Source organism: Ctenopharyngodon idella, chromosome 1 (genome assembly GCF_019924925.1).
Source record: "Ctenopharyngodon idella isolate HZGC_01 chromosome 1, HZGC01, whole genome shotgun sequence".
Taxonomy (NCBI): Eukaryota; Metazoa; Chordata; class Actinopteri; order Cypriniformes; family Xenocyprididae; genus Ctenopharyngodon; species Ctenopharyngodon idella.
Window position 1 is genome coordinate 16805767 of NC_067220.1, and position 14070 is coordinate 16819836.

Genomic DNA, 14070 nt, shown 5'->3' on the forward strand with positions numbered 1-14070 from the left:
AGAATCCTTAGTGCAACCCACCCTTAAAATGCCTTAATGTACTAAAACAGTAATATTAAAAGATCAAATTCAGTTTAACCCTTTTTGATGATGCATACTATGTACAGACGAGCAGGTGAGCCCAGAATATGAATGCAACGTGTTTTCTTTATTATGGTTTTCGATGGAAAAAATGCTTAACAAAACTTTGTGTTGCATCAATATTCTGTGTTCATTTATTTGCCTGTACAAAGTATTCATTATCAATAAGGTGTGTATTGAATTTAGTCTTTAATATCACTGTCTTACTACATTAGATCTTAATGGAGGCAATGGAGGAAAGCCTTGTTTTGCCCTCCAGGTGGGCGTTCCTTTAAGGGTGTTACGTAACGTGACAACTATGAATTGCAGGTTTCAAACAGAGTTGGCAACAAAGAGGCAAAACTTACAGACTGCAGCTTTAAACACAGACCTATTTTCAGGCATTTAACCGAAATCCCATTAAAAAAAAACATTGACTTTAGGATTCATTTCTGAAGCACTCTATATTTGAGAGCTGCTGTGCGGCTTATGCTCAATTTATTCATTAAACTGTGCTCCCATTTATGGTTTGTAAATGTTGATTCACCATTCTCTCAGGATTGGGGAGTTCAGCAGAAGAAGGCCAACCGCTCCTCTGAGAAGAACAGGAAGAAGTTCTCTGCTATGTCAGAGAGCAGGCTAACCAATGACATTTCTCCAGAGTCTACTCCTGGAGCAGGGCGACGGAGGGCACGTACACCCCATTCCTTCCCCCATGTGAAGTACAGCACTCAGATGTCCGTGCCCGACCAGGCTGAGCTCGATAGACTCCGGCAGGTCATAAACTTCACGGATCTGGATGAGGTGAGCGGGGCTTTAAAACCAGATTTGGATTTATGACACTCTTCACTGACTCATTCGATTTGGCTGTAGTTCTTCTAAGCTTGCTACTGTTTCAAGACAGGAATTACGAGGATTTGAACTAGTTCTGAAGCAAATCCTCAGAAGTGAGCCCCTAACACAAATAGATCACTATCAAATACAGCTCTAAAAGGAAATGTAAATGTCAGAGACATCTTTTGGTAAACCAAAATATCACTTTTCATCCCAACAGAGAAGTATTGGCAGTGATTCTCAAGGCCGCGTCACTGCAGCCAACAATCAGAGACAGCTGTCTACTGAGGCCAAGAAACCCTTCAACTTCCTGCCAATTCACCTCAACACTAACAAAAGCAAAGAGCCCAGTGCATCCACCTCTTCCACACCTGGGGGCAAGGAACCCAAGAAACAGAGTCCTGGGAAAGAGCTTTTTGCCCCAGTTCCACCAGTGGTTAAAGAGCCATTTGGTCTAGACAGCGCCCAGCAGTTCGGATTGGAGGATGGAAGAGCAGAGCTTACCATTGACAGCAGTCAGGTAATTAAGATGCATTTAATGTCTTTATAATGTCACTAGGGCCATGTTCAGAATGCCAGCAAAAATCCAATTTTAAACACATGAAATCAGATTTTTTCAAATCTGATTCAAAACCCATATGGAGGTGGTTTGAAATGTGATTTGAATCAAATTGTTTACAGATGTGTGTCAGTCTGGATGCTATGGCTGCTCAAATCTGATTTCTTTTGCATCACTCTTAACGCGACAAGCAACAATAATGTCAAAACTGCTGACAGAAATGCTGGAACTATTCATACAGTGTTCAAATGGTATGTCCAAAGATTTCAACATTTTCCTGTGCGATGGAGTAGTTCTGCACTGCAGTTCGACAGGGCACTTATTTGGAGGGCAAGATGGCGCACCTCCATTTTTCCTGCATCCGTTTTGAAATCCTTGTCACATATGTGGCTATGCCTACGTCGTTACCAAAGCAACCAATGCAGATAGGTTGGTTATGTCTGGACACACAAATCTTATTTGCTCACTTGCAATTAATAGTGTGGACTGTCTGCCTGAAAAGATCTGATTTGAGGAAAAAAAACTGATTTGCCTGCAGTCTGAACATAGTCCAAGTTTGTACATGTGCATTTGACAGTGGTTCCATAATTACTTTCTATTGAGAATGATTTTAGTTTGGCTTTTTCGATGCTCCGTTAACATTCTAGATTATATTTGAACTCTTTTTGATTTTAACCTCTACACGTCTTTTCTCCCTCATTAGTATGAAAGCATCTAGCTTCAAGTATCATTAATGCCAACTATTATAACACTGCCTATTCCGAATAGCAAGGAGACTATTAAAAAAAAAAAAAAAAAAAACAGGTTTTAGAATGATCTCCTTTTTAAAATAATAAAAGTAGATGGCACAACTTCCCTGTATTCATTAGAACATTCCCCCTGTTGTTGCTGAGCAAAAACTGGAGCACAGATGTGTCAGTGAGCGCTCAGAATTTAGGCCAGTTTAAAAATATGCCACTGTCCGTGTGAGAGCTCTTCCTTGGTCTCTTTCTCTGCTCTTCTCGGTCTCTCTGTGCATTTCCTTCTGTCTTTTCTGTCTATTTCTCAGTATACTTATTTTCTATTTGTTCATTTTATTTCATTATCAGCATTTCTGCTTGCTCCTCTGTTCACTCACGCAGCTTTTCTCTCCATTCAGGTGGTCAGTAAACTGGTGCAAATTCGTGAATACATTGGGAAGGCCACATCCATGAGAGACGACCTGGTGGAAAAGAACGATGTGCCTGCAAACGTGGAACGTCTTTCTCTCCTCATCACTCACTTGAAAGAACAGGAGAAGTCTTACCTGCGTTTTCTTCAGAAGATGCTGGTCAGTATTTCTCTCTCCAGTTTATAGGAAATTGTAATTGTTTTATGCACTTTAATGACTTAACTCATTAAAATTTAAGAACACATGCATGACAATTAAGTATGTTAGTTGCCAATTACAATATAAAATTGCTTTTTAAAGTATAAGCCTTATTTGTTAATTAAAAGTGTGTGATCCGCTAAACTGCAACATTGTTAAAGAGCTAGCGGCCACTGCTTAAATATTCAAAATAGGGCTGTCAAAGTTGATGCTTGTGATTGTTTAAAGGTGTGATTTCTTTAGAACCCTATTTGCGTAATCTATCAGAAATTTCATTTGTGGTATTCCAAAATAAATAAAAAAAAAAAAAAATTAAAAACAGTCATTGAAGCTCAGCAAGAATGACATTTCAATCATGAGTGAAACACCTTCTTTGTACACACATAGATAAGGTCATCAGAGCACTGCAACAGCAAATTAGCAAAAACAAAATTAAGTCCTTAAAGTATGGGGAAAAATGGCAGATTTGCATAGTTGAGTTGAGTGCTTTGACTTCAGTGTTTGCATTTCCTGGGCATTTTAATGCATTTTGACATACAAATCTGCTGTTTTAAAACTGCATTTATATATTCATTTAGCAGACACTTTTATCTGAAGTGACTTGACAACATGATAAATGACTAATAAAAACAGAAGCATGCTTAGTTTGATATTGATTTCTGTCCTTTGAGATGTTATGAGCGGAGAAAGGACATTAGATTGTTTGGAGGAAGAGTACAGGGCAAGTCAAATAAGTACAGAGCACTGTTGCTGAAATTTGCCTTGTGCCTTTTTATACATTATTGATGTCATGATACCAAAATGACTTCAATACCATACCTGACTAAAATATCTCGATACTACTACAGAACCTATACCGAGACAAAACAACAGGAAACAACAGGAAAATGTATTTAACTGTTTACATTCACTTAAGACATAACTGACTCTGTTTACGTGAATACTAACCAAGATGAGCATTTTGACAATTGTGTATTTGACCGCTCAAGCGCAATAAGTCGTGATCTGAATTTGAATTGCATGCTGTATGAGAAGTGTCTTTCTGTGCGCACGCTTCTGGTGTGTGATAGCACGAGTACTGAAATGAGTTCTATTTCGAGGCTTGAACTCCTTTTAATATCAAGCATGTTCCACGTTTTTTTTCTCATTCATGCATGTTTCTTTATCGCTCTAATGTGTCAATAACTTTAAAGGGTTAGTTCACCCAAAAATGAAAATTTTGTCATGAATTACTCACGCTCATGTCATTCTTTTCATTCGTCAATACAAATGAAGATCTTTTTGATGAAATCTGACAGCAGTCCCTCCTAAGACTTCCTTCACAACTGGAACTTTGACACTTCAAAAAGTTTATAAAAGGATCGTAAAACTAATCCGTATGAATTGAGCGGGTTAGTCCAAATTTCCTGAAGAGACTCCATCACTTTATATGATGAACAGATTTAATTTAGACTTTAATTTAGGCATATAAACATTGATTAGCGAACACAAAAGCTCAACAGAACCTGAATGACGCACAAGAACAAGCCCTTTCCGGGTCTGATTTATGTCCGGTCGACTGCTGCATCTCTAACAGATATATCAATTTTGGCACAGCCGGTGTGCCTGAAGGGAGTGGAATCAGAACGCTGCACACACATTCACGCAACTCAGGAAATACAGGTCTTGTTAAAACGTTGTACCGGTACTAGTAAAATGTACCGGTACTAGTAAAATGAGGAATCACACCTTTTTAAAAGCAGAGTATCACAATACCTTTCTAGTACTGGTATATAACACTAATATACATGCATATGTACGTTAAAGGGATGGTTTACCCAAAAATGTAAATTTTGTCATAATTACTCACCCTCATGTCATTCCAACCCTGTAAGACTCTTTCTGTCCCTCCATAAACAGCTATGCAACTACCACTTTGATGCTTCAAAAAGTTCATAAAGAGATCGTAGGTCTAATCCATATTAATTGAGTGGTTTAGTCCAAATTTTCTGGAGAGACATAGTTGCTTTGTATGATGAACAGAATTTAGGCTTTTACTCCCACATCAATTGTGGTAAACGTAGGTGTGAGAACCAATGAGGTTCATTCTCGTGTGTTACACAGCACGTTTGAGCTTCCAGAAAAGGTTTATTCTCGCGCATCAAGCAGGTTTAGTTGAGCTTCTGTTTATGTTCACTGATCAGTGTTTATATGTGAATAAAAGCCTAAATTAAAACTGTTCATCATATAAAGCAATCAAGCCTTTTCAGAAAATTTGGACTAAAATGGACTAAATTTGGTTGGGTTTGGAATGACATGAGGGTGAGTAATTAATCAAAGAATTTTCATTTTTGGGTGAACTAACCCTTTAAGTGACTTCAACACAAAATTGTTGAAACCAATAATTGCACATATTATAATTTTCTCTCTTTAAAATTAATGCATTAACACATTAACCAATGAAAAGAATGAAATTAATTGTTTAATTTCAGACCTGTTGTCAGACTGCACAAAACTGGTCAGTAGTCTGTCAATAACCTGAATCATACTACAGATATGCAGTGTTAGGCTTTGTTCTTAGTGGCACAGGCTTGATTAATGTAGAGCCCAAATCTAGGGCAACATGTCGTCTTTCTTCCCCTCAGCTTGTTTTTGCTCTTCAGTGTGACCTTGCTTGCAGTTGTGCATGTGTTATTGTTTTGGAGTGTAAAGCACAATGAAAAAAGTCTTATTTCCAGATCCTTTGTGTTAAGCAGGTGCCTTTGTCCGATTCAGTTTACATTTCTGTATAAATACTCAAATGTAGCAGTATTAGCAAGTGTCTGCAACTTCTAAAGTGGGTCTGTTCTGAGCCCTGCCCCTCCTCCCTACGCTCTACAGGCGAGGGAAAATGAGGATGAGGATGATGATGAAGTTGCCACGGTGGATTCTGCAGTGGGTTCAGGCTCGGTGGCCGAGAGCATGTCTCTGAACTTGGAGCCGCGCTCTGGAGCCTCCAGTGCCACTGTGAGTACTCACAAAGACCCCTTCTCTCCTCTTGATGCCTGAACTGAACATTTATCAGGATGTACCGGGCATACAAGGTGGAATTTAGAGCTCATGCTTTGTAAACATAGCTGGCTACTTGGATTGCAGCTTCCTCTGAACAGATGGGAGCTTTGTTTGTTTATTATTAATTTAGCTTGTTTTACCTGTTCTTCTAGTTTGTCATTGAATGTCAAGCAAGTTGGTGTAGTGTCTTACAGAATTAACTCTTTTTCCTGGGGTTTCTTTTGTTGTTGTTCTTGTTTGAATTAATGGCTGATTATAACGTTTATGTAACCGCATGACCAGATGACCAAGATAAGTGATGATACTTTGATTGTCATTTTAAAATGAGTTTTGTTGAGATATAGCAGATTGCTGGAAGAAATTTGATGCCGACTCATTTCCATTAAACTGCTAAATGATGATGAAGCATATGCAACTCAACAGGTTCTGTTTGTAAGATGATGCCCTTCTACTTTCTTTTTATTCATCAGTTAGTCCCATTCTCAGATGCTTATTGGCTAGTCAACTGCTGCAGGTAGTAGATAGTCTAATAACGTGTTCAGGAACATAAGTGTACTTATAGACTTAATCTGAGGATAAAGCAAGGAAAAGGGAGCTTAATTACTTGTCCGTGAACAACTATTTTGGGTTTCAGTGCTTAGAGAACAGCTGATTCTGTAGATTTATAACGGCTTCATTTGTCTTTATGTTGTGTGATGTGGTTGTGCATCACAGGCTCAACAGTAGGGATGTTTTCTGCTAACCTGGTCGGGCCAGTAGTTCTGACTTTTTCCTGGCACAGAATAAGACGGATGCAGAATTAGACGCACGAAATAGATGCTGAACACAGGTCAAAACGTGCCATTGGAGAAGCGCTAAACGTCTGTTTCCATCACTGATTTTGACCCTCCAAAACCATTTCGACCTGGAACCGAAAATAGCTGTTTCCGCTAAAAATGTTCGGTACCCGAAATGTCGGTGCCTCCTTAGTGAATAGCACTCTGACTTTATAAAGCTGCACTGAACATAGAACTTCCTCAGCATAGAAATCACCTCTTCATTGGATGGAATCACAAAGCTGCTATTGTAAATGTGCTGAGCTCGCCGTTAAGAGTTCAGTGCAGCAACTGATTTATATTGTTCATACAAAGCATCACTGAAATATTTACATTTCTGATTGTTTATTAAAATAAAAAGACATGTTTTGATCTATTATTCTGTTACTGTTATATTTTTCAAAAGCTCCTATGTCACACAGTCTTTACTGGTAACTTACTGTCAAGAGATCATGTGTGAACAGGACCTTTTCAAAAATACCAGTAAATCGGTTCTGGCGATTTACCGTTATGAGAAGTTGTAACATTATGATACTGTGTTAGTAAAGAATGAAGAATACCGGTATGAGCACATACGAAGTCAGAACTCGCTGACATAAGAAGTCTGCTTTGGGCAAATCATGAAGTTCTTATGGAGATGACGTGATTAGTTTGCGCTGTTTACAGTAAGTTTCAGTGGTTTTTAATAGTTTTTCTATGTAAATATGTGCTAGATGGACATCTTAGACCGTTGTGACATGTCTCGCAGCTTTTTCAGCGTGTCTCTTTCGAGACCCAGCCTTCTTTTCATCAGTTCTGCAGTTGGATACTATTATGCACTTCTCTTGTTTTTAAGAGCAAAAACGCGTTCTTTGTCATCATCCTCTTATGCCTGTCACTCGGACATCAAAAAATGATATCAAATTGAACAGAGTGAAACTAAAGCGCTTCTCATGCGGTGAATGAAGACAACGGTGCAGTGTTTAAAGATAGGTTTCGATGACTGACATCACAGAAGTTACTGGTATTTTGGTGCTGATGTGTGAGTGGTCTCTTAACGGTAAAAAGCCAGAACATTATTGCTTGTGTGAGCAGCATATTTGTGTATTTACGATAAAGTCATTCTGGTAATTTTACGGTAATTTACCGGGATTACTATGTGAAAGGGGCTAATGATTCAATGACATTGCAAAGTGAAACTATTTCAGGTGTTTTCATTGCAGGTTGTTTCAATTTAAAAAAAATCTTTCCTTTTTTATAAATTTTTAATTTTTAGTGAAATTATTTGGAAGGGGGGGAGGGGGGGATTTATTAAAGGTTTAAAGGGGGGGTGTGATTAAAAAAGTTTGAGAACCTGAGCTAATGTAGGATAGGGTAAGTGACGGTTGCATCAGCTGACCTGAAACTCTTTTACATTGGCCCTTGGCCAGCGGTGATCCTTATTGTTGAGCCCGGACCTTAGCTGACTGTAATGTCTCTATGACACCCTGCAACCTCAACATGTTGTTGCTATTGCAACCACAGGTTGATACTAGTCATTTGTCCTAATGATATCTTTGTCTCTCCTTTTTCTCAGGGCCGTGGGGTGTGTGTAGAGCAGAAAGAAGAGCTAGAGAACATGCGAAAGCAGCATGACCTATTAAAAAAGATGCTGGAACAGCAGGAGCAACTCAGAGCACTGCAAGGCCGTCAGGCTGCACTACTGGCCATGCAGCAAAGTGCTGAACAAGCCATAGCAGTGATGGACGACACTGGTGCGGGTAATATGTTTACTTCATGTTTCTGGAAGTTAGAATCATTTCCGTTTTTATTGACATTGTATATGTATTACAGTTGTTACAGAGACAACTGGAAGTGTGTCTGGCAGGAGCATAACCTCAGAGCTCAATGATGAACTTAATGATCTTATCCAGCGCTTCCATAACCAACTGCATGATTCTCAGGTACACGCACACCTAACCAGCCAAATTTTTGTATATAAATGTATTTATATACCAATGTTTGTTCACTGGAATATAGCAGACAAAACACTAGGATTTATATTAAAGCATATTCTATACTGCATATTAATTAACTAAATAAAAGCAAATTTTTCTGTAATTAATCACACCTAACATTAAAGCTTTTAATATATTTTTATATTGTAGTACTTTTACATTGTATATCCAAAATAATGTAGAAACAACATAAAGACAGCATATTTTAAATGTTTTAGTGATATTATTTTACTAAGCACTATGAATGAAGGCCAGTATTACTGATACCAATACTGATACTGATGTCTCTAATTTTAGCAATTAATTATAGCTATTGAACATTAAAGTATAATTGAAAACTATCAGTTTCATCATTTAATAGGCTTTAAAAGATTGAACAACTTTTAATTTAAGTGAACTTAAATATAAACCCACTGTAATAAATGTCACATTTAGCGTTGCCTTTAATATATCAGGGCTTAACACTACAGTTTTTTTTTTTTCTACATTTTACCATCTAGAAGTGAAAGCAATTGTTGAATGACTCGCATGTAGGTTGGTTCCTCCTTTGTACAGACAAAAGTTCTTTTGTCCTAACCAAATAATACAACTACATCACATGACGTAGTATTTGAAAACGTAGTATGTAGTTGTCTGTGACATTTAAAAAAAGTTGTTATTGTTCCTGCATTAAACAAAATCTAACTACTAATTTTATATTTCTTACTTTCAGTCTCAGACGGTCCCTGACAACAGACGACAGGCAGAATGTCTCTCTCTTTCAAGAGAGGTGTGCCGATCACGCGCTACCCATAATTCACGGGGTCAGTTGCCCTCCTCTGCCCCACTAACTACTGCATCAACCTCCACGAGTGCTAAACTTACCAAACTACAGGAGCTACAAGACAAAAAGCAGACCATGGACAAGATCCTCCAGGAACTTCACTCACTTAGAGACCAGACTCTAAACAACAGTTCCTGTAAGCCCCCCCTTACACAGCAGCACATGCAGTTACTATGACACTTTTTTTTTTTTTTAATAGGTCCCTCCCCTTTAGATGATCTCAATTGTACATTTTGCAAATTAGTTGGTGTTGCATTAGATGCTTCTGTTGCAGTTGTGTGAAAAGCACTGTTATTGGTTAAATAAGGTGTTTGTGTTTCTTCAGGTCAGAGTGTCAGTCAACGTGGTGCACGCATGGGCATGTCAGAGCGTCCCTCGGTATTGGGCAGAGAGGGAAATGGCCCACGTCCAGTGAGACAGGACTCTTCCTCCTCTTACACACAGATGGATGAAAACAGCCACCCTGCTGACAAACTCAGGTCTCTCTATTCATTTCATTAAATAGCACTTTGATGCATGTACCAAAAGGATGTAATTTATTTTTAGGTTTTAGTGGTTCACTGTTTTTTGTTGTCTGGTTTGTCACTCAATGCAGGAAACTGAAGGAGGTACATAAGCGTTTGAATGAACTACGAGAACTTGTTCAGTATTATGAACAGACATCAGATATGGTGGTGGACACAGTAAACGAGAATGTGAAGGAGGATGATGAGGGAACAGAGGACGGTTCACTCTTTGAAGCCATGTTTGATTCAGAACAGGAGAACCACGAACCAGTCACCAACATCAGGTACAGATTATAGTCACTTAATTTCTTAAGTAGTTTATTTTTGTGTTGTAGTGGAACTCCTATAATGTGGAGTTTCTTGTTTTCATTGATGTTCAGGGTTCAGTACAAAAATTGTGTGCAGTAATCAAAGTTTGATGGGCAGGACACACAAAATACAAACTGTTACGAAAGTATTAGCCACAAAACTTTGTGCTTATACTTTGTGATTGATTTATTATATCTAAAATAAAATAGCAATTGAATTTATTAGCTTGGACTGTTGTTAATTTTAAACCTTTAATAAAATATCAAATAGGCTTGCTGCGGTAGTCTGTGTTACATGCTGTTTGGCCTTACACTAATTGCATTACTTGGCCACCGTGGCACTGCCCCCACTGTCGTTTTGCTTTTTTATAGGAATAAAAACCATTTACTTCAGTTGGACAAGGAACGCTACAATTATAAACTGAAAGCATCTGAGGTGCAGCACAGTGCAGCAGGAGTCAGATTTCACTTATCACGGACAAAACAATATGAAATTGAAACCGAATAGTATCAACTCAAGATCTTGTGAATCTAAGTTAAATGATTCATAACATCTGTCATTTATGTGATTTAGAGGCTGCACACACGTTACATCTGCTTATGTGAGGATTGTCCTGTTGAAGGAACTTGAAGAGAACTGGTTGCTTTTTTGTTAATTGAAGGCAAATTAGAAATAACTTTTTTATTTTTTTATTTTTTTATTTTGGTAGAAATCCAGCCCAACCACAGACTCCAAGTAACTGGATGGACATGAACAGTTTAACGAAGGCACACAGTGCCTCCAATAATAGAGATGGCCGTCTGAACACAGAATGTGAAATCAATAACCGCTCAGCAGCCAACCTCCGTCTCAACATATCTTCAGTCATAGGTCAGACCTCACACTTTTTCACATCCAGAAATATCACTGTTGTGTAATTTCTGTCAACTCTTTATAAAGCCTTTTAACCTGAAATTAAAAGCATGCTGTGCTAACAAAGCTGTTCTGAAACAATTAACATATTAACCATTTATTTTATTTGCACTGTGATCACTTCAGAATGCCAGTACAACCGGGACAGGCCTTATGTTGGAGTTAAAGATGAGGATGATGAGGCACTGGAGGATGATGATGGTGATGGAGCAAGAGGAGGAGGAAGAGACAGTGGCGGTTCAGGGTCCAGTCGTAGAAGCAGTCTAGGTGGTGATGCAGATTATGCTCAGAAAGTTCATCGTCTTCAAACAGCCAAACAGAAACTCAGACAACTCCAAGAACTGGTGGCCATGGTGCAGGTGAGGGTCTGGTGCCGTGAGTGTGATTTAAGATTCTGGTCATTCATAATTCAAATATAGTTTAAGTGGAGCTTGTATAAGGGAGCTCTTTTTTCAGGAACTCATTCTCCTGCATGCCTTTTCTTTATTGTGCTTTCTTTTGTCAACCTGTTGAAGACTTTTTCTCTAAGTCTGTTAATGTTACTGTAGAGTGATGATACAGATGGTACTACAGCTAATGAGGATGACGGTTTGAAGCAACAACCCAATAACACCCGAGCAACAACTCCCAAAGCCCAGAGAGATATAGCGCTCTCTGATAAGGCCAGGTTAGTGTTTGCCCCGTATATGGAAACGGGGTGTGTACTTGTATTTTCAGTTCATGTTGTGTGAGAACATGCTGCAGCATGATATTAAACAAAGTTTAATGCAAAGCTTTTGCAAAGTGACCTGTGTGAATCAGCTTGTTTAATGTTTGTTTTTCAGAGAGAAATTATATGAAGAGAAACTCAAGCAGCAGCAGCAGGAACTAAAGCAGCTCCACGAAGAGAGACAGAGACTGATGGAGATTCAGGGCAAGATACAAGACTTACAGTGGGCCTGCCCTGACCTTCAGGTACTTCACATATATACACTTATGATTTATAGTATGTTACTATTATGAGCTGCAAAACTGCAGAGACTGACTTTTATGATAACATTTTCTTAAATCATGATGTGTCCTGTCAGTCGTCTGTGAGCAGCAGTGTCAGCGGTCAGATGAGGAGGAAGATTCCTGCAGCAGCCTCTACTCCCGCTCCTGTACCGTTACACTCTTCTTCCTCAGCTAAAGCCAATGCTAGTGGCCTCAAACCCACCACTGAACCTCCTCCAGTCACTGTCACTGACAATGAGGTTAGTGTGGAATCCAAATAACAATTTTGCTTCTTTTATAAATCAGGTAGGGTTTTAAAGGAATAGATCACTCAACAATTAAAATTGTCATCATTTACTCGCCCTGTCGTTCCAAACCCATGAGACTTTCATTCGTCTTCGAAACACAAATGAAATTAAACTGCAAGCAGCGACGAAAGGGCCCTCGCACCCGGGGCCACCGCCACCCGATGGAAAACAGTGAATAGTGGGTGACATGCATGCAAGCGAGTAAATACAGGAGAAATATGGCAAGTTATTTTGACGTGCCACACTTCCTGCTGCCAACAGGTGGTGCTTTGACTATTACTGGATATTGCCATGTCTTTAGGCCAGGACTATCATTATCAAACATGTGAAGTGTGGAGCAGATCGGACTAGGGCTGTGTATTGCCAAGAAACTGGCGATACGATACAGGTGTTACAATATATTGTGATATATTGCAATACTGTAAGAAAGGTGATATATTGTGATATTTCTAGTTTTTTAGAAAGAGGATCTAATTTTAGAAAAAAAAAACTGTCATAAAGAACACACCACCATATGCATAAAACCTGACAAACAAACTTTCTTTTATTTAGTCAAGACAGTATAATTTGTATTTATATCACTAATCACTTTTTTGTGCAATCTAAGTAAAGGGAAAATAGTAAAGTGACTGCAGGATTCTTTAGGTGTATGTTTTAAAGGTTCACATTATAGCACTTTTTAATTTCTAAAGTATTTACAACAGAAAGTCATAGTGCATTCCATGACTGTTTTTTTGGGGGGGGTTTTTTCCCATATTTTTTTTTCCATATGTAAAATGCTTGCTTTAAAGCAGTCTATTATATAAAGTGCTATTTAAATAAACATGCCTTCACTGAAGTGCTGAACAGAGCTGGTGCAACCATATCCACATCGTTATGATCAGACGCTTTCTTGCTGCTGCCACCGCTGTCACTTTTGTTCAGTGTTGCCAAGTCCACGGTGTTCCCGCAGAATCGGGCTACTTTTACACTGTTACCGCGGGTTGTTTTTCATGTCCGCGGGTTGAAGCGACCCCAAATAACATGATATTTAGCCCCTGGAATGCGAATTTACCAGGAGAACCCCACCAAAAACGTGGATTCCCCCCCCCCCCGGAACCCAATTTTTTTTTTTTTTTTTTTTTTTTTTTTTTTTTTTTTTTTAAACCGCGGGACCCACCAGAAATGCGGTTGGGCTGGTTTTCAGTAGCGATTGGGTGGGATTTGTTGTGAAAACATGGCAACCCTGCCTTTGTTGTGTGTTTATTTTGTTACTGAGAGGAAAGCGCGAATGGTGTCGGGATGTTAAGTGAGCTCTCAGATTCAATGCGTTTCCGAGGTTTTGATTTTAACATGGCCTATTTGACAAACGACCTGATTCTTGTCGATCTCCTTAGTGATTTGTTTATAGTTAAAGCCATAACACTGAGATAACACTGCCATTTAGCGGTTGGGTTTAAACCAAACACAAAGCCACGAATCTTGAATGTAAATAAACAAATAAATATCGATACAGTGTTTTTGAGAATCGATACAGTATCACCAAACATAATATCGTGATATTCACCTGTATCGATATTTTCTTACACCCCTAGATCGGACATTGTTTGCCTGAGTTACAGCAACTTCCTGTTTTGTG

General features: G+C 38.7%; 1 protein-coding gene across 8 annotated transcripts in view; it reads left to right on the forward strand.

Moving 5' to 3' along the window:
• Positions 1–14070, forward strand: part of pcm1 (pericentriolar material 1) — a 33217-nt gene that overhangs the window by 3287 nt on the left and 15860 nt on the right. For 4 of the 8 annotated variants that reach the window (XM_051861523.1, XM_051862045.1, XM_051861803.1 and 1 more), the window contains exons 3-16: positions 619–864; positions 1115–1414; positions 2592–2762; positions 5661–5786; positions 8202–8385; positions 8459–8568; positions 9335–9581; positions 9771–9924; positions 10041–10235; positions 10970–11130; positions 11299–11531; positions 11721–11839; positions 11997–12126; positions 12240–12404. In XM_051861523.1, the coding sequence (XP_051717483.1) occupies positions 619–864; positions 1115–1414; positions 2592–2762; positions 5661–5786; positions 8202–8385; positions 8459–8568; positions 9335–9581; positions 9771–9924; positions 10041–10235; positions 10970–11130; positions 11299–11531; positions 11721–11839; positions 11997–12126; positions 12240–12404 (2541 nt within the window). The remainder of the gene's footprint in view (positions 1–618; positions 865–1114; positions 1415–2591; positions 2763–5660; positions 5787–8201; positions 8386–8458; positions 8569–9334; positions 9582–9770; positions 9925–10040; positions 10236–10969; positions 11131–11298; positions 11532–11720; positions 11840–11996; positions 12127–12239; positions 12405–14070) is intronic. The other 4 variants (XM_051861963.1, XM_051862132.1, XM_051861608.1 and 1 more) reach the window with 3 other exon arrangements.